Source organism: Bremia lactucae, linkage group LG8 (genome assembly GCF_004359215.1).
Source record: "Bremia lactucae strain SF5 linkage group LG8, whole genome shotgun sequence".
In the NCBI taxonomy this organism is placed as follows: Eukaryota; Oomycota; class Peronosporomycetes; order Peronosporales; family Peronosporaceae; genus Bremia; species Bremia lactucae.
The window spans coordinates 3,436,115-3,461,031 of record NC_090617.1 but is presented as its reverse complement, the minus strand read 5'-3'; the positions used below and the strand labels follow the sequence as shown (position 1 = coordinate 3,461,031).

The following is a 24,917-nucleotide window of genomic DNA, read 5'->3' as shown; positions in this document are numbered from 1 at the left end:
ATGGCTCCATCCTGTGTGCTCTGCTGCAACGACATCGACAACAAGTCCCGCTTTAATACAGTGGGCGTATGCAACCACTATGGCTGCTGTAGTATCTGTGCGCTGCGTCTGCGTCAGCTCTTGGGGCAAACTGCGTGCGTCGTATGTAAAACGGACATGCCGCGTGTCATTTGTGTAATTCATGAAGACGCGAGTTTTGAGTCGTTTCAGGATTGGGGCGATAATATAGGTCCCGCATACGTCTATGACGAGCAATCTGCCATGTTTTTCTTCAAAGAAAATTATATGCAACACATTCGAAAATTGCGGGACCCAATTTGTCCCAAATGTGGCAAGTCATTTGCCACTGTTGAGGCGTTGCGTACCCATGTGCTCAATGTCCATGATTTGCAATACTGTAGCATTTGCCTCGAACACAAAAAGGTCTTTATTGGCGAATTGGGTCTTTTTACAAAAGAGGGATTGAAAAAACACCATTTAAAAGGGTCTCGTTACGAAGGGTTTATTGGCCACCCTCGCTGTGATTTTTGTTTTTCAAGGTTTTATTCCACCACGGAATTATACGAGCATTTACGAAAACACCACTTTGAGTGCGATCTTTGCCTCTATCACTTTCACGTTCAAAATCGATATTATAAAGATTATCCCGACCTGGAGAACCATTTTCGAGCCGATCATTATTTATGTGAAGAACCGTCGTGTCTTGAAAAGAAATTTGTTGTTTTTCCATCGCATTTGGATCTTCAAGCCCACTTGACAGTCGATCATCCACATATCAAAACAAGTCGAAAAATTAATGTTCATTTCACGATTCGACGCGCATCTTCTCAAAACACGAATTCTGAAGTGGAAGATTCACAATTAATTCAATCACGTTCTGGAACTCCAACGATTAATGTCGCGGATTTCCCGTCTCTATCTGGATCCGAAAGCGCAATAGCAGGTCCAACGTTTTCATTATGGGAGAATCAATCCGTCTCGAATCGTCGAAATGGTGAAGATTTTCCAGCTCTTGCATCGAGTGTATCAAATCCATCTCATTCGTATCAAACGGCGGTAATTCCACCGCTGTCTGCGGCGGTACGAGCGCATTTAAACACGAACCAATGGACGTATGAAAACCCTGACTTGGCCTCGGCCGCGGCTGTGTTAGGAGCAAACAATCCATTGCTGAAAGTATTAAAACCTGCCCGGAAGAATCTTAAAGGAAAGAAAAAAGGTCGACCAAATGCTGGTTTAAATGAAAAAGTAGCTGCTTTAATGACGGAAACAAACCCCTTGGAATCCAAACACGACGAATCCAGTGGGAACCCATCTTCTAAATCGGCCCTTGTGTTGAAAATCCGTCAAGTGCTTGGAAGTGATGCCAAGTACGAAGTGTTTCGAGAACATTGTAAGCGCTTTCGTCTACATCAATTACACGTACCGGAATTTTACGCTATAATCCGTGCCATGCTATCGCAACAAGCTTTTCACGACCTCTTTCTTCCTCTTATGCGACTTTCACCCGATCACCAACAAGTTGAAACATTCTTTGCGTATCATCAAGAAAGGAGTCAAAATCACGACCAAAACAAAACCACACCAAAAGTTCCGAAAACATTGTCGAAAAAGAACAAGAAACCCATGAACCTTTCTCCAGAACGGTCTAATGTATCCTTATCGCACTCGGGATGGGGCAATGCCATGAAAGAAAGCGGTGTTTCCTCGGCTTTAAACCGACATGCATCGGCTAGTGTCCACAATTCAAACGTGGGCTCAATCCTTCGACGCGAAATGTCTGCAACAAGTCCTTGGAACTCGTCGAATCAGTGGCAAACTTCCACTCGTGCTGCTTCTACTGAAGCTCGTGCAGGACATTATGATCCTTCTACGAGTACAATGGAATCGTATCCGAGTCTTCATCCAACAGCAACTTCATTGTCGACGGAATTACGTACTGGAGCGTCTTTAAATCATTTAACAACGCCATTGCCAAGTTCCCGCGAGTTGTTGCCGCCATCGACAAATGCAAGTTTTAAAGTTGCTAAACACGATTTTCCAGAATTGCCAAAAGCTAGTCGACCTCTTGGCGTGCAAGCAGTCACTCGTGCAACGTGGGATGATCAGGTTCAAGCAATTGCTCAACATCGAAGCTCGAGTACGTGGAATGCTAGTCGTGATACCAGCAAGAAGAAACACAAGAAAAAAAACATGACGTTGCAAGAAATGGCCATGCATTTTGGATAACATGGCAAATAAAAAAAAGAGGTCGATTTAATGAACCTATTTTAAGTCGCTTTTTGTTTTTGTTTAAATCGTCAACTTATGGGAGTTTCCTTTGTGTTAGCATACTATACTTTCTACAAATCGACGAGATTGATTAATTTATTCCAAAATGGGCCATGATTTTGTCCAATTTGTCCTCCATGGCAACTAACCGCGTTTCAAAAGTGGAATTCGATCCGGTTTCAAAATTGTTCGATTTGGTCCCAATTTGGCGCGGCGTCGATGGTTCGGAGCTGCTATGATGGACACATGGAGCCATGTTGCCACCTGCTTTCCGTGCTGCTGCTTCGCGATTTTTTCGCATGATTTCAGCAAATCCTCCTGCTCCGCTTGGAGAACTCCCTGTGCTCGGAGTCTTTCTTACATTGCCTCCTTGTTTAATCGCAGACATCATTGAGCCCATTTTACCACCTCCATTAAATGAAGAGGTACCTCCGGATGGAGCACTATTTTCGGTTGGGCGAGTAGCGAAAAGGGTCTTTTCAACCGTCTTGACCTTTTTTAATTGGGCACCTTGTTGGATTTGAGCCAATAGACCACCTCTACCTGCCCCTGCAGCCGGCGACGCTGCAGAGGAAGATACACTGCTACTAGCACTTGATTTACTATGCTTTGGAGGTGTTTTGGAGGTGGATGAGGACCCGGAAGGCTTGGTCCATGTGGTTACTTTCGACTCGGGATTGTAGTAATATTCCTAAGTGCATGATAAAAATGGTTCATTTAGAGACTTAAGAGGCTTTTTTGCGTGGCTAAAGTGAGAGTGTTGATCAATGGGTATTGTGGTGAGGCCAGTACACTACCTTGCCATCTTTTGTCTTGTACGACCGCCACGGAGCGGGGAGCGGCATTATTGCACGGAGCGTACAAAAATGACAATACGACAGTCGAAAAGTGACAATCGGACACTTGACGAAAAGTTGTCATAATGGATATTTCGCAAAACTTTTTACAATTTATAAAGGTGGCTACGTTGTGGACAAAAAAAGCCAAATGATGGCTCAAGGGTTGCAAAATTGACAATGCGGGTTGGAAGCTATAACGCATTCGCCTTGATGGATACAAGAGCCCAGAGACTATAGTGGTCGTTTAAAAGGCTGTATCCATCAAAAATGGTCTGCTTTCCCTGGCAAATTTTTTTATGACCTTTCAGCCACCAAAGTTGGTGGGGTGCTTAATCCTCTGGACTCGTGACAACAGATGTCTGGAGCCTTTTCAATACATAAGGATGAATCTTCCCCTCACGCGACGCATACGTCTTGAATCTTTTAAAACCATCGGTGCTGGTATCATCATGTCAAAGTAGCCAACGGCGTGCTATCAAAAATACCTTTTGCCTTCGATAATGGCTACACTTCGCAACTTCGTTACGGAGATTAAGAAAATGAATAGCGTCAGTCAAAATTGAAGTGACCCAATAAAGTTGTAAAAACTAAAAAAAAATCATTCAGTAAATATTGTATACTTTTTTTATCAAAAAGTTGCCGCAGTGTTCGGACAATTCTTTATACCTGTAAAAGTATCCATCCGAAAAAGAGTACCTCTTAAAAAAAAAAAAGCAATTCGTCTTGTCAACATACCTCTATTATTTTTGAAGGTACAAGAAGAGGTCTCGCATCATCCCTTTCGCTTCCCCAAGTGCTTCTTCCGCAATATCTCGCGCTGTATTCGTAACAGCTTTGGCATTCCCAAGTGTCGACATTGCTAACGTCTGTGCTTGATGCACCGTACCTTTCACACGCTCAAGTTTCGAAGAAACCCCAAATAAACGCCGTACATTCGCTACAAACGACACCGAGCCACTCGCATCGGGCAATAAATACATCGACAACGTCCCATCTTCGTGCCCAACAGCCAAAAGCACCACAGCTTCTTTCGGTCCCAAACATGTGGCAGAAATCATACAAGATGTCGAAAAGACATATTCCTGCACGGTTACAAAACTACCATACAGCATATGTGTTTAAAACCCATTAATAATAAAACACACACACACCCCAATGAACCTACTCTTCAAGTCGATATATTCGAATGATTCCAGGCACAAGTGTCAATACAAGTAACTCCCCCGTGGCATCAATGTCAACCTCCATCACTTCTTCCATCCTTAAATGATGCGATTGCAGCAATACACCCGATACATTAAACACTTGACACACGGTTGACTCATTCGCGTCAAGAACGTGTTTCAAACGCGTTAATGTCACCACATAGCCTTTCTTCGAGATACACACACGTACGAAAACCCCTTGTACGTCGGCTGGTTCCAACACAAATGCCACGTGTCCTATGTCATGCAAAAACAAAGCCATCCCCACCCGTGTCGTACACGCTACGACAAGATTTAACCACGTATTCACACAACAATCGACAATCGATGTCGTCAATCCTCGAAACAAATGCACCGGTCGTGAGGAAATGCGTGGCAATGGACTTCTTCCATCCCGTTCTAAACGGGAAAGATGCCACAAAGCCACTGTTCCATCTTCTGAGCCCGAGACAAGTACGTGTTCATCGTCCTTGTCGGGTAGTGTCAACAAAGTATTCAATTCATGGGTTCGTGACATTCGACGCGTAAGACTTAAACACGTAATTGCCGCCGTATGACCCACGACACTTGCTTTGCCAATTACGTGATTTGTGTCTAAATCAACAAGACGAATATGAAGGGCCCCATTTCGTGCCCCTCCTGAAATCACGACACGTCCATTGTCTGAAATCACAAGAGGAGACCGTTTCAACGACGTATGGATACCATTTATAATGAAATGCTCATACATTGGAATACAAGGAATCGACGCCTTTATTGATTCGTCACGATGGAGTTCAAGCAACCATGGACACTCATGCCATTCGTCTTGAATAGGAGAACAAGGAACTGGTTCATATGGCTCGTGGTGTATGGAAACGATTCGAGAATGCATCGTCTTGTCTTTGGGAACAAGTGTCCATTGAAATACTTCTAGGATGCCATGTTCATTGATACTTACAACACGATCCGAAAGAATTTGAATGGCGCGTATGGAATGGCAAGTTATGGATTGAACAGTGGCTTGACAAGTCCATTGTCGTCGCTTTTCGTGTGCCAGTACGGACAAATCGTGAAACGAAAGGGATAACGAACGAGGGACAATTGTTTGAAAACCACTACTACTCGTACGATCAGAGTTGGATACGATCGTAGTTGAATGTTCTACAACGGAAACGGAGACTTTCGTTTGACTGTGACTGGTACCATAGCGACTTGGATGACAAGTTTGAAATAATTGCATTGGACATTGTCCAAAGTGCGCAATTTGAAGCTCCATGGATTCTCGAAGAAACGGATCGTTGATTTGATCCAGATCGACCACCCCATAGTATGTCAAGTAATAAAACACATTATTCGCATCCAAGGACGCACGTCCTCGTTGTTTTGCTCCAAAGATTAAATCAATCCATAAATGCAAATGACGTGAGACATAATCACTTTCTAATGCCGCACGATGAAGACGGATAAACTCCTCGGGCGTCGACGCCCACGGTGGCAAGACCACATCGTGAACAACTTGATGATCGTGTCGTTTACCAAGCTCATACGTATTGGAATTTCGTAAAAACGTGCCGTCACTTGCATAGAATTCGGGTGTTAATTCTTTGACTTCCGACAGGTGGGACTGGCACATTTGCCACGTTTCTTTCAACGAATGAAACAAACGATCTGGAAGATCAAAAGTACCTCCTTGCATCTTTTGATGCAAGGTGGCAAAAGGTTCGAGACGAAAGAGAAAATATAGCACAACACCGGCACACGTCGAGTAATGAGAGCCGTAGAGAAACTTTGGAATCACGGGATCTTCAAAAGAATGATACCGTTCCCAATATTCTTGTAATCGATTTGCATTTAATGCGCCCATGGGTTTCGACAAATCACGAAAATTTGAAACATCATTGAAATCCAAGATGGGATCGTCGTAATTGGACAAAACCCATGGAAAGACAGGATATTGAGTAATGTCATTGAAACTACGACCTGCAAACGTATTCAGTGCCATGAGGTACTCCAAGTTGCTCATTTCGCGACTTTGCCACGCTTTTGTTGTGGCTCCCAAGTGTGGCAATACACGTCCAGGCCATTGTTTTAAGGTTTGTCGAGGAAGAAACGAATACAAGACATTGACAAACTCATTCCGTCGATCTTTTGTGGTACGTGGAAAATCAAGAAAGTGTGTATGGCCATTGCGTACAAAGAGCTCAATTGCCGAGTCCCGTAAGCGATACCTTCGAAGATACACGGCAACAAGATGACGGTATTTCCATCGCCAACACCGATGAAGTCCTGGAGCGGTCTCTTCGTGGTTAGTTTTAAATACACGAGGAAGACTGGGTTCATCAAAGTTCGTCGTATTTGGAAGAATCGTCGTGTCTTCATGCGCTGTTTCCTGGACGTTAAGAGGTTCAAACACCACGTGCTTCGAGCATAAGAACAAGCGACCTACAATAACGCCTTCCGCCACGACACGGCGACACGTAATACGTGCATACACGTGATCCTCTAACGTAATCGCAAGACCTGGACCAGGATCCACTCCTCTTTCATTCGGTTCAAAGAAATTCCCGTTTTTCATTGACAAAACTGTGTGTGAATCAAACACTTGATCCTTGATCGTCGTATCGCTCTTGTCAATACCTTGATCCCGTTCTTCCGTCTCATTGTCTTCTGTATCACTACTTCTACCATTGAAATCACCTTCTTCAGACGACACCATCGTGTCTTCAGATGTAATGTCTCGAATCTCTCCACCACGCTGTTGCGCAACAACGCGACCAACGCGAACAAGCAATTGCTCGCCAAAGGCTTCCGTCAATCGACTCGCTTCAGTCCCACCGTCAGTTTCCCGTCTCAATGGCGTACTATCGTCTTGTCCCAATGTCTCGTGTACTTCTTTCGCCCATAATTTCGCCGCACTTAAATGAACATCAATCGCAATCGTTTGTCGAATACGAGACGGAAAGGGTGTTTCATACCCTCCTAGCCGCCACACGTGCGTCTGATGCAATGCCAGTAATGTTGCTGGTGCAATGTCACGTAGAGACTTGTATTCATGCTGCGAACGGAACGTCAACTCGTGTGTGAGCCACAATTCATGAGTCCATGGATCCTTTTCAATACACTGAATTGATTTAGCCGTCAACGACCGTTGCTGCTCTCGATTTCGTACGTCCTGCATCAATGCTACCATTCGATTCTCTTCGACTTCCGAGGCGGCCCATACGACGCGTTCACTGTCGTTTCTAGACACAACACTTGAGTAAGTGCTACGTGTATCCCAAGTCTCTTCGTGTCGACATGCTTGCCGCTTGTCAAGCTCGTTTGCGATTGGAAAATACGGCCTCCAGTCATTCGTTTCATTGTCGTCTCGATCTCGTGCTTCCATGTCATTAATTGCACGTGCCAAAGCATGAAGCACCTTTTCGACGGCGTCGTGTGTAGTCTGTGCACTCAATTCATGCGTGGACAAACCAGCAGCATCCAATTCGTCCTGAAACGATCCAGACGTACCGATCCGCAGTGTCAATCCTTGCAATAACTCGATGACTTCATCCTTTGTGTGAACCGTCAACGCACGACGTAGATTCACAAGAGCCCGTAGAAACACGTGACGAAGGGGTATGGATGCATTCACACGCAAAGCGGTGAATTCTTGCTGAAAACTCTGCACCAGCACGTCCATGGTACGTTCCATCAAGCGTGTCGACGCAAGATAAGGCAAAGCATGTTGAACAATCGCAAGGCCAGGATCTAACCCCACTCGATGCAATTGATGCGTACTTTGAATCAAACGAGTACAAACATCGAGTACGGCATTGAATAGAAAAACTTGTGCGTTTGAAAATGCAGATCGTTGCAACTCAACAAGCGGAGGTTGTCGTGGTCGACTCAATAGCGCTTCATGAACTAGAAAGAGCACCCGTTGAACATTTTCACTCAATGTCTTGGTTAAAATCGTTCGACTTCGTGCCATACGCTGGAGAACCATTCCAATGACACGACATAACCATGTAAGTGGATCACAAAAGATTTCCGACTGCGCTACAAATAAAGCCACGTGAGGTCGTACAGAACCCGAGAATTGACTCGAGACACTTTCGGGTGCTTGATATTTTACTTGTATGCTTTGTAATGCCAGTAATAAGTGTGTAATGGAATCCCATCCATGCGGGTTGGTCATGGCCATACATAGCAACGATACGATCGTATCAAGTACAAGATCTTCGCCAGTTTTACTCGCATCAATGCTATAGGCACGACCATAGATATTGTCGTGCTCTATCGTGTCGTTGGTATCGTTTTCACTCGCATCTACTTCGACAGTCACGGAACACGTAAGCGAGAGATTCAACAAAGCTTCAGCCCAGTGTTTCTTGAGCAACAAGATTTGTTGCTGTACGTCGTTCTCCGTCTTCACCTTGACATTAATATCCATTAATACCATTTCTCGAAAACGAGACGTACTTGGACCAAGTAAGAGAGGTAAAAATGGTAGCACACCCGGAAGTGGAAGACTTAAGATTCCACGCACGCTTTCATCAAAGAGAGTAGCATCAAAAGCGTGACGGTTTTGCCCCACAGTTGATAAACTTCGTAACGCAATCAATCGAATTATCGAGACACGTTTTTCCCACGTCAATTGAAGACGTGTTCCTACGGATCGAATCGCCACTTGAATCCATTCCATAAATGTGCCACTTTGAAGGCTCAAGTCACTCGTGCTTGAGTGAGTTCCAACGGCAATCCCATTGTCTAAACCACTACTTTCATGCGTGCCAAGAGCGTTAAGAAACGTCGACGATGCCATCGGAAACAAGTGCGAGTCACGCGTACACGGATCGTTCATTACGATGCTATAATAAAGACCCAAATGCCAAGCTGGATCAAAGTAAAATTCCATCATGAGCTCAAGAAATCCGTCCGAGAAACTCCATTGTCCATTCAAGACCCCTCGCAAGTGTTCTTCAAGTCCACACCAAATTGTTCGACCTTCAATTGACTCGAGCCAATGGAGCAAATAGATAAACAAAGGCACACAAGCCATGCGGACCGATAACGATACAAAAGCATCCGAGGCCGTCATGTCTTCCTTCTCACGTTCATCAGATCGATGACCTGACATGAGTGAAAGTAAGCAATCCAGGATGCTCGAACTCACTAAAGCAACACGCATGTCCAAGAACGACACAGCTAATCGTCGTAGCAATAGCAATAACGACGTACACACGACTGCATCGTGGCTTGTTAATAAGAATCGAATCACTGCACGAAGGTCCCGAACAAGGGCGAATCGGACTTGAATGGAGTTCAAGACACTTTTCTTTACAGGACCATCTGGAGTGTGGATTGACGCCTCTTGATCACTCCAGACAATGTTTTCAAGATTCATACAAAAGACGCCTCCTTTTCGATCGATTGAGAAAGAAGACAATGACGTTGGTGGCGACACGACAAACTTGGACCCAGAAGAAGGGGGATTCAAACTCCCAGTAGGTCCCGCTGGATACGTTGCTCGTGCAAAGGTCGTTTCCATCACTTCTTGTTCCAGAACTTTTTGTACTTGAGAGCTTTCGTTTGTTAAACAGACTTCAATGACTTCGACTAAACTTTGAATACATTGCTGTTTCCAGTGCTGCTTTTTATCCTCTTTGGTGGTAAAGTGTTGAGAATTGCGACTACTTTCAATGCGCGTATGCAAAGGATCAAGCGTATTCAACGCATTGGCGTAGAATTGATCCAGAATCTCCAGCACCGTATCAACTGCGTGGAGATTGTTAAAGACTTGAGGGTATTCACACGCAAGACTGTAGACTTGGTGGTTGTAAATCGATTGCGTCTTGTAGTCGGTGTGACTCCAAAGTCGATAATCCAAGAGAATCGCGTGTATTCCTGTCGCAAATAGCGGGTTGGTCGCCCAAATCGAGGCGTGAAAAGGGTGATTAATTCCCCCGTCGACATTTGTACGAGGTGCTGGGATCATATGCGCCAAGTTCTTTACCATTTCAACACATACAATCAAACTACCAGGTGTCCAAATGACACTTAATGCGTCTGGATGACGAAGTAGAACGTGTGCAAACAAATGAAAACTATACTGCTGCAAAACTTCATCTTGATTCGGTCTATTGCAGAGCAACAAACCTTTGAAAAGCCACACGAAATCAATCACCAAACTCTCCATAACTTCACCAAGCGAACGTGTACTCCCGTCTTCAAACGCACTCGATTGAGAAACACGTACCGTCTTTTCATACGCAGTCAAGACATACTCTAAAAGCACAGGAAGGGACGAAATACCTACCAATCGAGACCACGCTGTTTGATAATCTGGAAACATCCTTTTCGTCGTGTAAGTATCCAATTGAGCCGTGTATTGTTGAATCGCAGCACATGTACCAACAGTGCTCTCGAGGGTCACCCAATGTCCATTCATGTGCGAACAAGTACCTTCACATTTCCATTCAAAACCAAGATCTTTCGACGCTTCGAATCCAATTTGTTGTGCGTGAAAGGCAAAGACGACGTGGACTTTCCAAAACGCTGTACACGCAGCGTGTTCGGGCATTGTGAATGGCGATGGACCAAGCCTACGTTCCTGCATACTTGCAACGCGATGACTTGTAGATGGACGAGGCAATGGTGTAATCCAGCGATTAAAGGACGAGACCATTGGACCGAGTGTATAGATCCATTCAATGGCTTCGTGGGTTAAATCTTCTTGATACATGACCACACTCGCAATGTTTGTCCTTGTATTGTATCCACCACCAATCAAACACTTGGAGGCTGTCACGAGACTGGAGGGGTAGACCAATTCGTCTGAAAACACCAACTTCTTGTCGATATAACACGTGACTTTGCTCTTCTTGACGTATGGAAGGGAGTGAGTCAGGACGAGCAAGTGCCATTGATTCCGTTGGAATGGAATTTCGTGCTGACTTTGTCGCCATTCCGGAGCTTTAGAGGTCATCCTAGCGATCGATGTCGATGTAATGGACTCTTTTGGTGTACCACAATTGATTGTAAGAAGGACGCGATCTTGAATCAGTTCAATAAATGCTTCGACACCCATTGAAGAAGGAGGTCCATTAAAGAACCGATAGAGATAAAACGTGGCATTTAACGTCTCGTGTGACTTGATCAAGTGAGTACAGAACGCAACATTTATCCACATGGCAACGGAATAGCCTCGAAAGGCACTCCAGTCGATACTTGGAAGATGCATTTGGCTATTGTCCTTAAAGGAGAAATACGCCGAAGGACGTAGGATCCGTTCTTGGGGCAGAATGTACTGTGACGAAGGCTTCTCTTCGAAGGTATCGTCCGTTGGAGAAAGTAGCAATCGATTGGCAAAGTATCGGGAATGCTGCTGTATTTCTCGAAGATATTGCGTACGTTCCGGGATGGAACAATTCAAGAAGCGAGCGAGCATTATCTTTCGTACGATCTCGTGAACGGCTTCGGATGGCGTTAATTCGCTCCAGGGTACGTTCCTTTTAGCTTGAGTAGCACTAGAAGGATCCTTCCATGGAATGGTTTGATTCGTTACAGGCTGAAAGGTTTGTTGTTGCATTGGGGATGAACGGGATGAAAACTGGAATTTGGCCTTTTAACTACAACGAATTGCAAGTATCAAGTGCTTTGACTTGCTAAATATACAGATTGAGAATACACTGCGCTTGTGGCTGGGGTGTAGCGAGGGAAAACAAGCCCACGAGAGGCAGGAAAAACCGCTCTTGTGTTCAGAAGACCTTGACACGTTTGGCACCGACTTTGGTTGTTTCCATATTGCACGTTTGACACTTAAATCTCAATTAAAAAAGACCATTTTTGGCTCATGGCTACATGGCTGTGTTTTTTTAAAATAACCCAAAGAGCTACTCAAAAATCGCTACAAAGCCCCGATTGTGGCGTCATCTCTCGATAACGGACCTCACAGTCATGGGGACGAAGCGAGAAGAACACAACCGATTGCTTCAAGACGAAGCGAGTCGTCCAAAGTATCGCTCAATCATCGTGAGCGTCTGCTCATTTATCCTTGTGACGGAATTTTGTGAGCGACTTGCATACTATGGCCTCTCGGGATCATTGCCCATTTTTTTTCACCGAAATTTAGGACTGAGTACCGTATTAGCGACCGAGCTTAATTCCACGTTCACGTCACTCTCGTACCTCACGCCGCTACTTGGAGCGTACGTAGCGGACCGTTATTTAGGTCGATTTAGCACCATCGTGCTGTTTTGTTCACTGTATATTGCGGGGCTTGCGCTCTGCGTCTTTGCATCCCTCCCAAGGGTCTCGTCCCTCCCGCTCTTTATGATTGGGCTTTTTGCGGGCGTGGGTGTTGGAGCGGGTGGAATTAAACCCAATGTGGTAGTCTTGGGTGCTGACCAATTTGACGTAAATATCCCAGCGCAACGAGTTGAAAAGGACAGTTTTTTTAATTGGTTTTATTGGGCCATTAATGTCGGAGCGACCTTTAGCTACGGCGTATTGACGAATCTGGCCGTCAATGGCTTTCCACCGTACATTCCAACTGGCTATGGGTTCTTTGCATCCTTTGCCATCCCATCAGCGGCGTTCATTGTGGCAGCACTCGTGTTTTATGCTGGAAAACAGCGCTACCGTCGAGTGCCACCAAAAGGCAGTGCTCTTAGTAAATTCTTTGCGGTACTTCTAGAGGCGGGTGCACGCTCTAGACGTGGCAAACTTGTCCTTAGTGGGGGCATGGCCTTCGTGCCAGGAATACTACTGACAACCCTGTCATACTTTATTCAAGATAAACGAATGCACATGATCTTGGCACTGATTGGTGCAGGGACTGTGGCGTATGGAACATTTGTACTCATTTTCTCCGGTGCTGCTACCAATTGGCTCCAATTGGCGTCAAATACCAATGGGGGATCCTTTTCATCACAAGAGGTACAAAATGCCACACAAGTGATGCGACTTGCGCCGTATCTTGGGATTATTATCATCTTTTGGGCAGTCTATGGACAAATGAATTCCAATTTTGTCGTACAAGGCTGTCAAATGGATTTACGTGTACGTGGCCATAACAATATCTTGATGTCGTCCGCCATGCTAAATGTCGTTGATTCCGGTGTCATTCTTGTTTTTATTCCCGTCTTTGATCGGCTCGTGTACCCATTTTTGACCCAAATGGGCATCTATCCGACCTTACTACGAAAGATTGGCGCTGGTCTTGTATTTGCAATGCTAGCGATGGTAGCCGCAGGATATTTGGAACAAATGCGCAAGAATAGTCCTAGAATTCAAGGCGTGGCGTCCAATTGCAGTGCCGTGGGCGAAAATCTTCCCATGTCATCGATCAATGTGTGGTGGCAGACACCACAATATGTACTAGTTGGTGTGGCCGAGATTTTAACAAGTATTTCGGCGTATGATTTATTTTACTCGGAAGTCCCCGAGTCCATGCGTAGTGTGTGTCAAGCGCTTAATTTGCTTACGACGACACTGGGGTTTATTGTGACAGGTGCGATGAATAGTGTCTTTTCCTTTTGGGTCACGAGTGATCTCAATGACGGCCATCTTGAGTACATTTACTACATGATGGCAATGCTCGTGCTTTTAATGCTCGGAGCGTTTGTTACTGTATCGCAAACATTTGAATACCACGCACCGCCTCCGGGGTTTGACACTGTGTCGGGCTTCTCACCAGCCCTCTCGCGTGCAACAAGAGAGCTACGCCAAAAGCTCCAGTCTCAACGAAATGGGACCGAGTTTAATAGATTACGAAATGAAAAGTAGGATCAATTTCACATTCGTGTCAAGGTTTAAAAAAGTACAATTCAACACTTAGCTTTCTAATTTTAGAAATAAAATATAAGTTGTCGACATTTAACCTGCATACGTTAAAGCCATGTGTTCGATCAAAAGCATTAAATACTCAAACACGAGCCCGGATTGAAAGCGCCCAACCCCCGAGGGGCCAATCGTCCTCGCCTGCATGTTTCCCGTTAAATCTGACGTTTTTTAACACGATCATTGCGGCATTGCCCACTCCGTCTTCTAGCAGCAGCGCATGGCTCTTATAAATGTAGTCTCACTCGGTTTTTCCGTTGGATTTCGCATCACTCAATGATTCACCGTACATAGTAGTAGCCATTCGATCGACAATAAAAACATAAATAGTTGTTCTTGAAAGAGTCCGTCTTGCACTCGTCTAATTATCAACGTAAAAGAATGTCGAGTCTCGTGGACGCGAGGTATCCGTCGCTTCGGAAGCCCGACTCATGGCGCTTCGTCGTTGCTGCACTTCGGAAACTTCACTCAATACACGACGAAGTTCCATGGGGTCACACGTTCGACGAATGTCATCATTATAAGCGCCATTCAATGGGTCATATAACCCCAAAAGACACGAAAAAAAGCGGTCATGATTCACGTGCTGCATCATGAGACAGCACGTGGAAAACGGTACTCGACCTAATTTATTCTTGTCCATATACCGAAAAATTAAACTCGAATACGGAAGCAACTCGGATGGATGTTTACAGAGCCAAGCCGCAAGAAGCGAAATGAGCTCTTGTTCGGCCACGTGACCATCCCCATCAACATCGTACGTTTCAAACAATACACGGAATCGTTGAACGTATTCAAGCTGTAAAGGTGGAGCGGAAGTCCTCGCCGTCAAATGCTGAATTTGCTTTAAACGACGGTATCCGGAACTTCGAATCGAAGAGGGTGTCTTTTCCATTTGCATCACCAAGTACCGCATACAGAAACTCACGTGTTCAAGCACGACAAACAATACAATCTGAAACATTCGCCATCGGGACGTGCCACTGTCATTCACACAAACGCTCGGGTCGACCGTCTCGTCCGGCATGATGGTATCAAATGGGACTACATAAGCGGCACTAAACGTAAAGTTACAATTCGTGACAAAGAAGCCATAGTGATAAATCACCACAAAACCCGACACGACCGTGACCCCGACAATATTGGCATAAGCAAGCACAGTAGCCCACTCGCCAATGGACGTATCGCGTCGCGGCATGGGTCGTCGATTGGCAAAGAGAAGTCGAAATGCATCACCACGGACTTCTAAGATATTATTGATAAACGCAGGTAACGGCAATAGTGGCCACACGACGGTAAACATCATGACGTACGAAAATTGAATACAGGCGTCCAAGTAATCCGTCATGGGATCAAAAATCGGAAGCTTCACTTCGGCTAAAATTTCATAGGCAGAATAATTGTTTGAATCGTCCGACATGGGCAATACTTTCACATGAAATCCCGTATCTTTTTCAACACATTGAGCGAGTCGTGTTGCCGTTAAATTTGTACCAATCGAGTCGCTATGGTCGGTCATGGCTGGACTATTGTGGCTAGTACTAGTATAGCCAGTATCATGAGGTTTGTAGCCTGGCTCGGCAGATTGAGGGGCCTTGACGAAACGAAATCGTCGCGACAAGTGACGAAAACACCACGTAAACGGCGATGCTTGACGACAACCAATTGAAGGACGACCACGAAGTTTTCGAAGCAAATAGGGCGCAATGGTTTCAAGTACCATGTTTAGAAATTGCGTCACGACTAACGGCGTGACAAATAAAGTATCGAGTGTCAGCAAATTCGGATTCCATTCGTACGGAGCCAACGCACCAAATCCCATTTGATGAAACAACTTGAGAATCTTGTCTCCAAATGGCATATAGACAAACGAAAGAAAAAGAAACCAGAAAAACCAATTGCTCCATACAAAAACAAACGTTCGATGAATCAATCGATCTTCATGGTCGGACTTTTTCGCGTAATTTTCCCATTGTACAAATTTTTCAGAAATCCAATTGAACATTTCAAAAAAAATAATATCAATTAACAGACCAAGAATAATGCCTTGAATCAAGATATAGACCCATCGATCCGTTCCTAAGGCAGACGTGGTCGCATTAAAACACGTGACAAACCATATACAAGGATACGACTCTTCCGAATCGCCATTGCAAGCATCACACGTTGGAGCATTCTTTGCATAGACATACCATTGAATAAATGGCACTAAACACATGCATTGAATCAATGCACACACGAGTACAAACGAAAGCATGGTCAATTGAATCCAATGGTTTTTCCGTTGCTTTGGGATCTTTTCCATTTCATGAGTCAAGTGGTTTTTCACCCACATGTATTGAAAACCAGGATTATCATCATTGCGTTCGTAGACAGTGTTTTGATACTTGGCCAAATTCCACTTTTCCACGAGTAATCGTGTCTCGCGTGCCCAGCACACTAGAAACGACGGTCCCCAGAAACACACGACACATACCCCCACAACTGCCAATCCTTCCATGTATTGTCGCCACTGAGGAGCCGACGTAAAGCGAAAACATAGATAATAAAACAAACACGCGACGGTCAGTGGCAACAAGTGTTTCGTATAGATATGCATAAACGCAAACAAAAACGCCACGCGCTCGCCAAAGTGCAAACGCAATTCCTCCACCGCCCATCGATCACTATTTCCCGCCGCCGCTTTGCGTACATTCCACTCAAACGTTCGTTTCCGGTACTCGTCGAAAAACTGCTTATTAAATGCACGATCGTGGAGTGGAAAACATTCCACAAGGACATCCCGTACCGTCAATTCTTTATTCACGTCAATCACCCACTCTTCTTTATCATAGTCTTTCAACGCATTCTGAATAATATTGTGTGTCAATTGCAATTCCAACGCCGGGGAGAAACACATTTCTTTCAATGAATCGAGCGATTCTTCCGCCAATCGTCCCAACGAATCCCCTCGTGTAATTGCCAACTCGTCCATTTCGCGTTTAAATTCATGAAGGAGTAAATCTTGATTCTTTTTGGGATCGACAAGAATACACAAATTCCGTGCCACGGCTTCGTCATTTCTCGAACCTTCGCGTTTACGATGGACCCCTCGTTGGTCTTCCAAGTAGCTGTCATACATGGCATTATCCAACAAAATCACGCCCAAACCGGCTTGTATCAATCGCCGCACACACTTTTGCTGCAACGCACTCACTTGTTGAGGCAATTCCCGTCGAATCGATGCTGCCGAGCGCGATGGAAAGCGTCGCTTTAACAACTGAAAAATCTGTTCCGTGTGTTTCAAGACAATGGCAAACGTGTACTTTTGCGACTCGTCAATCGATACGTGTGGAACATTATGGAGGCCACATTGCGAGATATTCCATGCCGTGTCTTGACCGTCTTCCAAATCATACGATGTCCGTGAATGTGGATTTCGATGGCACTTTTCCGTTTGAAACACTGCAAACGCCACATTCGGTCCTCCGACTTCCGTTAAAACGGCTCCTTTCATCTCGGATCCTTTCATCTCGGACACGTGGGACACGCCACTTTTCGTGCGAGCAAGGGAATACGCAGTCGAAGGCACGGGGGATTGTGGTCTCAACGGCACGGGTTCTTTGCGTTTTTTATTTGTACGTTGCCAAAACGCATGGGGTTTTCCACTCGAGTCGTCATTCTGGGTGGCATTTTGCGCAGGAAGACTGCAGCGATCGTCGTCATAGTGTGCTTGAAAGCTTGACTGCTTGACAAGACGAACATTTGGCATATTTCCTGCTGCCTGACGCGTACGATGGCTCGACTCGGCAGCCGACGCAGTCTTTGCCGACACGAGGGAGCGATGGGACACGAGACTTGACCGGTGGCTTTCATTTCCGTCCGTATCATCAGACTGTCGCCGTCGCAGCGAAACAGCTTGAACCCGGGACCGAAAGTCTTGTTCCTGTTGCGCCATTTCTAACGCCGGTGTTTCTATAGGTGTGGCGTCACGTGGCGAGGCCATAGTTCCAAATTTGGGATTGCAAAGTTGCGGATTGCCCTACTCTGCGAAAGATGGCTTGAGATCAATTGCGGGAAGGGTTGGGTGCCCGAGAAGCGGCCAATGACGGACGAGCGGGTCGAGTCAGAACACGGAGAGATGACTCGATTGGACCCCGATGAGAAAACGATACAAGTTGGACAGTGTCGTGGACGGGACAGATGGGTACGACACCGGCTTTCATTGGAATGAGACTGTAAAGATTGAGAAAGGCCTAAAGAGCTGTTACCAATTCAAAACCCTAATTTTGGTGGCTGCGAAAATACTCGCGAGTGCTTTTTCTTTATTTCTTATCATGTGATTGGAGACTTTGTCGTATCGATGTCGCTCCATCCAAAATTACGAAAAAAAGTCTTCATCGACATGTAAACGTGACCACGTACAAACGTACGATAGATGTGACAGTTTCTTACATCTTTAAGGCCGAAGGCCTCTTTCTGCCCATTTTAAAATACTTTTTCTAAATAGACTGATAGCAAACAAAATTGGTTTTTGTTATATTACGGCACGGCTCAGAACCATTAAATACTTAAATCTATCGCGGCAATAGCAAAATACGTTCAAAATAAGCGACCTTTCGGTCGCACGTTGAGACGTCGCACCTATCAGCGACTGGACGACCGAAGCGCGGGGGTGGAGCACAAAACTAGCTGCTGCAGCGTCTACTGAAGCACGAGGCGGCGCTCTGAAGGCAAATCGATTTATTGGCGTATGCATTTATTTCCATTTGATCACTAGGGTCTGCAAAGAAACGATGTCTAAATTATTTATCTTCCAAACTTTTTTGGCAACTGACAAATTAGAAGCTTCAAAGGTTAGCATATATTTAATAAGAATTTAGTGCTGCGTCTCGAAGCTGCCACATCGGCAATTGTAAATATTTGAGTCAAGTTACTTGCTTACTACTGTTACAAACAATGATTAGAGCCGCCTTTCAACATTAAGCTTGAAGGCAGCAAATACTAGTCTCTACCACGCGTCAACTTCGTCAATGCAGCGTGGCAACCGTCGCAGCATGCGCACGCGATGTCGCGTCCACATGTCCTTCGTCATAGGAATCCTTGAGCCGGCTACGATAATATTTGTTGCGTTGGGAGTGGCAAGCTCTGGTGGAATTTTCACAGGTGGCACGACAACGCGCTTAAGCTTGAAAAAGCTGAATCGGGAATACTGATTCCGCGATGACGCAGATAAGAGAAGGTTTTTCAAACCTTGAGCTTCTTCTGGCAAGAGCTCCTGATTGGTGTCGCCCGCGGGGTTTATTGTTTGCAAAAACTTTTGCTCCGACGGACCTGGCCAGCCAGAATTGCTAATCTGAAAAATGTGGAAGAAGGCAGCCTTGTTTTCAGCAATACCAGTTGCGCTTGGAGTTGTTTCGGTCATATTCTGTTATGATTGAATAAAAAAGCCGGCTTGAATTGCAAGAAAAATCTACCCTACTCATCAAGTGCAATTACGTAAAGTTTGGCGAAACAAGGGTTAGGGACTTGATCTTACTTCTTATATGCCCGCACTGTCAACACCGAGAGTATAGCACGAGGCTTTAGAACGAATGTTCACAAAACTTCTCTTATTTGGCTTAACATGACTTTTCAGCCTATATTCAAATGAATTTCTCAAGTAGAAAAAATATGATTTGGATTATACGTAATTTCTCAATATGAGCAAAATTAAGTATATAGAAGCGTTTTAAATGTGGCCGAGATATCTGTGAAAATAACGATTTTATTAATCAATGGGACATTATTATGAAGAAATCAACTTTGCGGTCAACTAGGGAGTGATGGCAATGACCCTTCAAGCTGAATGAAAAACTGACGAGTAGATGAGGTATAACTTACTCCTCCGTCTCGCATCAGAGGTCGATTAAGAGATAATTACTAGGCTTAAACCATGTTGACATGTACAAATGATGAATCAGACTCTTTAAGTCGCCTTTAGGTAAATTAACTTATTAAAAAAAAAAATCAAAATGACAACTTGGCTTTCTAAAACCGACTATTCAACGTATATAAAAACATTATTCATCAATTCAACCATTTCCGCTCGAGCAACGCAAATTTTATTTAGGTTTGCCGCTTCCGTCGATAGTTGCCCGGCAGGCGAGCAAGATGAAGGACTTAAAACCTATCAGGCAATAGACGCAACAGTGAATATGTGGAGCTATTGGAAAAGAGATGGCTAGCGGACAAGATGATGTAGAAGACATCAAATCATTACTTTTAGTGGCCGAATAAAGCTGAATTGATTAATCAGAACTTTTTTACAAAATCGTGTGTAGGGGCTTTAGACCGCGGCCAAGACTTGTAGACTTTACTTGCTAAGTTTAAGCAAAGTCAATCGTAAATAGATCTGTTGCACGGTTCGCCGTTGTATCCAGACGATCCTCATCGACATTGGCACTCATCAGTCCTACTTTTGGCGTTCCGAAGCGGGGAATCGAATTTGCACGAGCACAGAGCACTGGAGCAATTACATACAATTCGTGAAAATGTTGAGTCGATGAATTCAAAACGTGTCACATTATTCTTAGATTATTCTCGAAAATTTTATATAATAAATTTGATCTTTAGACATAATTCAAGTCGGCACCATATAGCAATGCTCAGCACTACAGCTAATTTTTGAGGTTTGCCAAGATGCTTCTCCATCGTGAGTTTTCGTGACAGAACATATCAGAGAGTATTCCGTTGGCGCGTGAACGACGAGTCAGTGTATCTCCTTTAAATTACTGCAGCGCCAAATTACTGGGCTCAAGACTCGGATTTAATACCCTAAAGCAATTTTTACTGTGACTATTTGAATCTGGAATTTTGCCGCTGCTTTTTGGTAAATGTACCTCACCCCAAATAATCCTAAATAAACATTTTTTATTAACTTTTAAGTTCAATTTAAAAATGCAAAAATATAGCTAACGAAACTGTTGCGAAAGGAAGCTTTTGCGAAGCTAGGCGGACATTACTCAAGGGTTTCCTCATTGTTTTTTTCAATATCTTTGCAGATACTATGTCAATTTGAAAGGGCACTCTTGACAGAGCGTAGAGATACTGCGAACTCGCGATCCTTCGCTTGGCTTCCCAAGCAAGGATTCTGTTTTTGATTGGACTTCCTTTTTGCTTCCAACAAACCGAGTTCTCTGAACCTTCACTGCATATCCATTTCCCAATGCAAAGCTATTTATTGCTTTCGTCGCTTCATCAAGTGTGCTATATAACGTAATAATACTCATAATTTGATAAAGTCTTTTATGGTAGGGCTAACGAAGCTGTTGCGAAACGAAGGAATTGATTTACTAAAGGTCTAGTTTAACATACCGAAGTGCCGATGGCACGCTCAGGGTGTTCAGCTTCCTCATTGGCTGTAGTTGTAAGGATTATTTGAGGATAGGTACATTTACTAAAACGCTTACCCGCACTTACGAAAAAGGTCAACTTTTTGTCATGCATGCACCACACAAAACGAAAAAGAGCCAACCTGAAAAAATTAATAAAAAGTATTTAAGAAATAAATCTCGAAACCATCTGATGAATGTCGTTTTTAAAGAACGTTGGTACGACAGCTATGACGGCTGGCAATCGCAAAGAAAAGAAATCGCTCCCTATTCCCCTCAGAAGAGCATGGGCTTAGGGGAAAAAAGGTGCTTCCATATGCATTAGAGCCCATCCCATGAATAAATTCGCGTGTTGTCGAAATGTTTTTCGCAAAGCTTCTACTTGCGCAACGTCTCGTCCTCTCATTCATTCATCAGATTGCCGACATCAAGACGACCTAAAAGCGAGTCATGCGCGGCGCAGGCCTTCTCGTTGTTGCCGTATTCATCTGCATTTCATTCAGCAGCTTTACCGATGCCCAGGACGCCGCTCAAGTCGACAAACACGAACATAAAGCAAATCGACGATTAAAACCCTTCCACGCAAACTCGATCGTTACTACAGGAAACGAGTTGGAAGAGCGGGGAATAGGATCGAGAATAACTAAAATGTTTTCGAAAAAGGTTGAAAAAGGAGACAATGTGGTGCTGAAACCAAAAAAGTTTTCTTGGGGTAAATTTTTTCTCGGAACTTTTGCTGGAATCATTGTTATATCGATCGCAGCTTCTTGCTATGGCGCATATTTCTAATTCAAATATATTACTTCTCTTTTTGTGATCTTGGCTAAAAGTAGTCGCTGTCGGTATTTCTGTCGATTTTGCAAGCTTTAGTGGGAGCTTTATATAATCATGTGCTTAGCGGCCTCGTTCTTTAAATGCGTTGGGTGGCATTGCAGTGTGGTACCCTTCGAAATCAACCCAAAGAGTCGCTAGAAGAACTGAAGACGTTCGAGCCCTTTCTGTTTTTCTGTACCTTGCGCAGGTTAAGCCTCTGGACACATCTGAACGCTGAGAGTTTACTAGCGCGCGTTAGATGAATAGCGAACACTATCATTACTCAGCAGGCCAGTGTTTCACCATCTTGTGATCATAATAGCGATTGTGTTTCGTGTGTCTAAGTGACAACATCGTTTGAGTTTAAAAATGGAACGTATTTAACGTAGACATAAAGTTCTTAGAGGCAAATGACCGAAATGTAGGTATATCGTTACATAAAATTAACACTTAAAGGCTGTTAATTAATGTATAATCTAACAGGTAGATAATATTTGGAGAATATTACTTTACGTAGTAATATTCGGGAAGCTTATCCATTGGTAGATATAGACCATTATATCTACTTTTACCGCGGTCCAGTCAGCTCTGGACGCGCGCAAAGAGAGAGACAGATAAGGCTTTGTCACATGGTTTGTATTTGTTTATATTTATGTTAGTATTAAATAGATAAAAACAGAAGAACTTAATTATATTAAATACAGTTTTACTTTTAACCCACTTTAAAGCAAGTGATTTTAAGAGAGTCTTCCTTTGCACGTACTAATGTACGTGAAGTGACGTGTGAAACCACTCGCACTGAAGCAGCGCAAAGTGGATTGTACTGAAGCAGTACAAGTCAGTAGTGCCCCGTTACACCTGGTAGCAGTTTGTAGTCCATACAAGGACCACAGTTTTATCATCTAACATGGACATGTTTGGTGATAATGGAAACACGCATCACTGATAGCTACTCTTTTCTAAGTGACATAGAAAGGAGTGCGGTCGAACGAATGAGTTAGACCGTAGGGAACGATGCCGTCTTGGCCATGCTGTCCGGCTTGGGCAGATATGCTATCCATTCAGCCATCGCCAAGTTCATACACCATGAACTTGACGAGGCGAAGGAGAAGGTAGCCTTACTTGCACAAGTACTCTCGCAATTATGCCGAGATGACAGTTCATCTCTCTTGTCTCTTGAAAAAAGACGAGAAATAATTATGGAAACGCTGATTGTCAGCGTTCGTTTGAAGGTATCAAACAAAGCTTGATGTAATAGCCCATCTTGGCGATTGCAGATCAAGACAGACAATTCCATGTGGTCTGTGACGCCAGCCATTTCGCAATCGGCTGCGCGTTAATGCAATACGATACAGACGACGCGCTCCGCGCCGTCTGTTTCCAATCGCGCCAGCTGCAACCAGATGAACGCAATTACCCGATGCATGAAAAGGAACTCCTTGCCATGAAATATGCATTGGCTACTTTAGGGTCTATCTCATCGGAGATTGACCGTTCATCGTATATACGGACCATGCGTCATTACGCACGGCCGTAAATAGTCCACAGCTCTCGCAAAGAATGGCGAGGTGGCTATCCTTCTTCGTGGAGTAAAATTTCTCCGTGGACGACTTAATGTCGTCGCTGATGCGTTATCACGCCGACCCGATTTCGAGCCGGCTGCGCTTTCCAAAAGTGAAAATATTTCCACTGTTGCAACACTCATTTCAAGTGGTTCATCATCAACCTTAGTTGATGACATAAAGAAAGCCTACGCAGAAGAAAATGACCTTCTGCGTTTAATGGATCATCTGATGAATCCATCTGATAAATCTTTTTAAAGATTTACCGACTTTATATCGATCGTCATCCGATCGATACACAACACGTAACGGCTTATTGTATTACACAGCCGTTACCGGCGACACTCCACGTGTCGTTGTCCCAACTCACAATGATTTGCGCTTGCGCATCATGTATGAGTGTCACGATGCATCAACAAGTGGGCATCGTGGACGTGAGAAGACTTACCTCACAGTAAGTCGCGACTTTTACTGGCCCCACCAGTATCAGTTTGAGCGCAAGTACATTCGTGCTTGCGAGGTATGTCAACGGGTGAAGCCTAGCCCTTCATTCCGTGCACCTCTTCAACCTCTACCACTTCCAGCAGAGTGTTGGCAGTCCGTATCTATGGACTTCGTCTTCAGATTTCTCAAAGACGATCACAAAAACAATAGAATTCTTGTTTTTGTAGACAGAATCAGCAAGATGGTACATCTTGTTGAAATACCAGAGTCGATTACGGCTCGGGGTTGTGCCCGTGTATTTATCGACACGGTATTCAAACTCCATGGGTTACCCCGTAAATTTTTTAAAATTGGTCTCGGATAGAGATCCACGATTCACGCGGAGTTCTGGCAATCCGTGTTTCGATCTCTCGGAACACGGCTAATTATGTCAATATCCGATCACCCAGAAACGGATGGTCAAACAGAACGCGTAAATCGCGTCCTCGAAGAGATACTTCGAGGTTACGTCCAATCGTATCCAAATTGGAGCGAGTTTTTATCGATGGTCGAATTCGCCATCAATAATTCGGTGCATGCGTCTACAACGCATACACCGTTCTTTGTGAATGGCTTACGCCATCC

At 44.4% G+C, this 24,917-nt stretch overlaps 7 protein-coding genes across 7 annotated transcripts; 3 read left to right on the top strand and 4 right to left on the bottom strand.

Moving 5' to 3' along the window:
* On the top strand, window positions 1–2,229 carry CCR75_007125 (uncharacterized protein; the record flags this gene model as incomplete). The annotated part of the gene is made up of 1 exon (XM_067965189.1): window positions 1–2,229. The coding sequence occupies one exon, from the start codon at window positions 1–3 to the stop codon at window positions 2,227–2,229; it is 2,229 nt and encodes a 742-aa protein (XP_067815543.1).
* A 133-nt stretch (window positions 2,230–2,362) lies between these two features.
* CCR75_007126 (uncharacterized protein) lies at window positions 2,363–3,116 on the bottom strand (the record flags this gene model as incomplete). The annotated part of the gene is made up of 2 exons (XM_067965190.1): window positions 2,363–2,962; window positions 3,069–3,116. The coding sequence occupies 2 exons, from the start codon at window positions 3,114–3,116 to the stop codon at window positions 2,363–2,365; spliced, it is 648 nt and encodes a 215-aa protein (XP_067815545.1).
* Window positions 3,117–3,736: 620 nt separating this feature from the next.
* Window positions 3,737–11,870, bottom strand: CCR75_007127 (uncharacterized protein; the record flags this gene model as incomplete). Its single annotated transcript, XM_067965191.1, has 3 exons — window positions 3,737–3,776; window positions 3,846–4,208; window positions 4,276–11,870. The coding sequence occupies 2 exons, from the start codon at window positions 11,868–11,870 to the stop codon at window positions 3,851–3,853; spliced, it is 7,953 nt and encodes a 2,650-aa protein (XP_067815544.1). The 3' UTR covers window positions 3,737–3,776; window positions 3,846–3,850.
* Window positions 11,871–12,238: 368 nt separating this feature from the next.
* On the top strand, window positions 12,239–14,068 carry CCR75_007128 (uncharacterized protein; the record flags this gene model as incomplete). The annotated part of the gene is made up of 1 exon (XM_067965192.1): window positions 12,239–14,068. The coding sequence occupies one exon, from the start codon at window positions 12,239–12,241 to the stop codon at window positions 14,066–14,068; it is 1,830 nt and encodes a 609-aa protein (XP_067815551.1).
* A 415-nt stretch (window positions 14,069–14,483) lies between these two features.
* On the bottom strand, window positions 14,484–18,107 carry CCR75_007129 (uncharacterized protein; the record flags this gene model as incomplete). The annotated part of the gene is made up of 1 exon (XM_067965193.1): window positions 14,484–18,107. One exon carries the CDS (start codon window positions 18,105–18,107, stop codon window positions 14,484–14,486), a length of 3,624 nt encoding a protein of 1,207 aa, XP_067815550.1.
* A 1,005-nt stretch (window positions 18,108–19,112) lies between these two features.
* Window positions 19,113–19,526, bottom strand: CCR75_007130 (uncharacterized protein; the record flags this gene model as incomplete). Its single annotated transcript, XM_067965194.1, has 1 exon — window positions 19,113–19,526. The coding sequence occupies one exon, from the start codon at window positions 19,524–19,526 to the stop codon at window positions 19,113–19,115; it is 414 nt and encodes a 137-aa protein (XP_067815778.1).
* A 2,398-nt stretch (window positions 19,527–21,924) lies between these two features.
* CCR75_007131 (uncharacterized protein) lies at window positions 21,925–22,263 on the top strand (the record flags this gene model as incomplete). Its single annotated transcript, XM_067965195.1, has 1 exon — window positions 21,925–22,263. One exon carries the CDS (start codon window positions 21,925–21,927, stop codon window positions 22,261–22,263), a length of 339 nt encoding a protein of 112 aa, XP_067815779.1.
* Window positions 22,264–24,917: the final 2,654 nt, after the last annotated feature.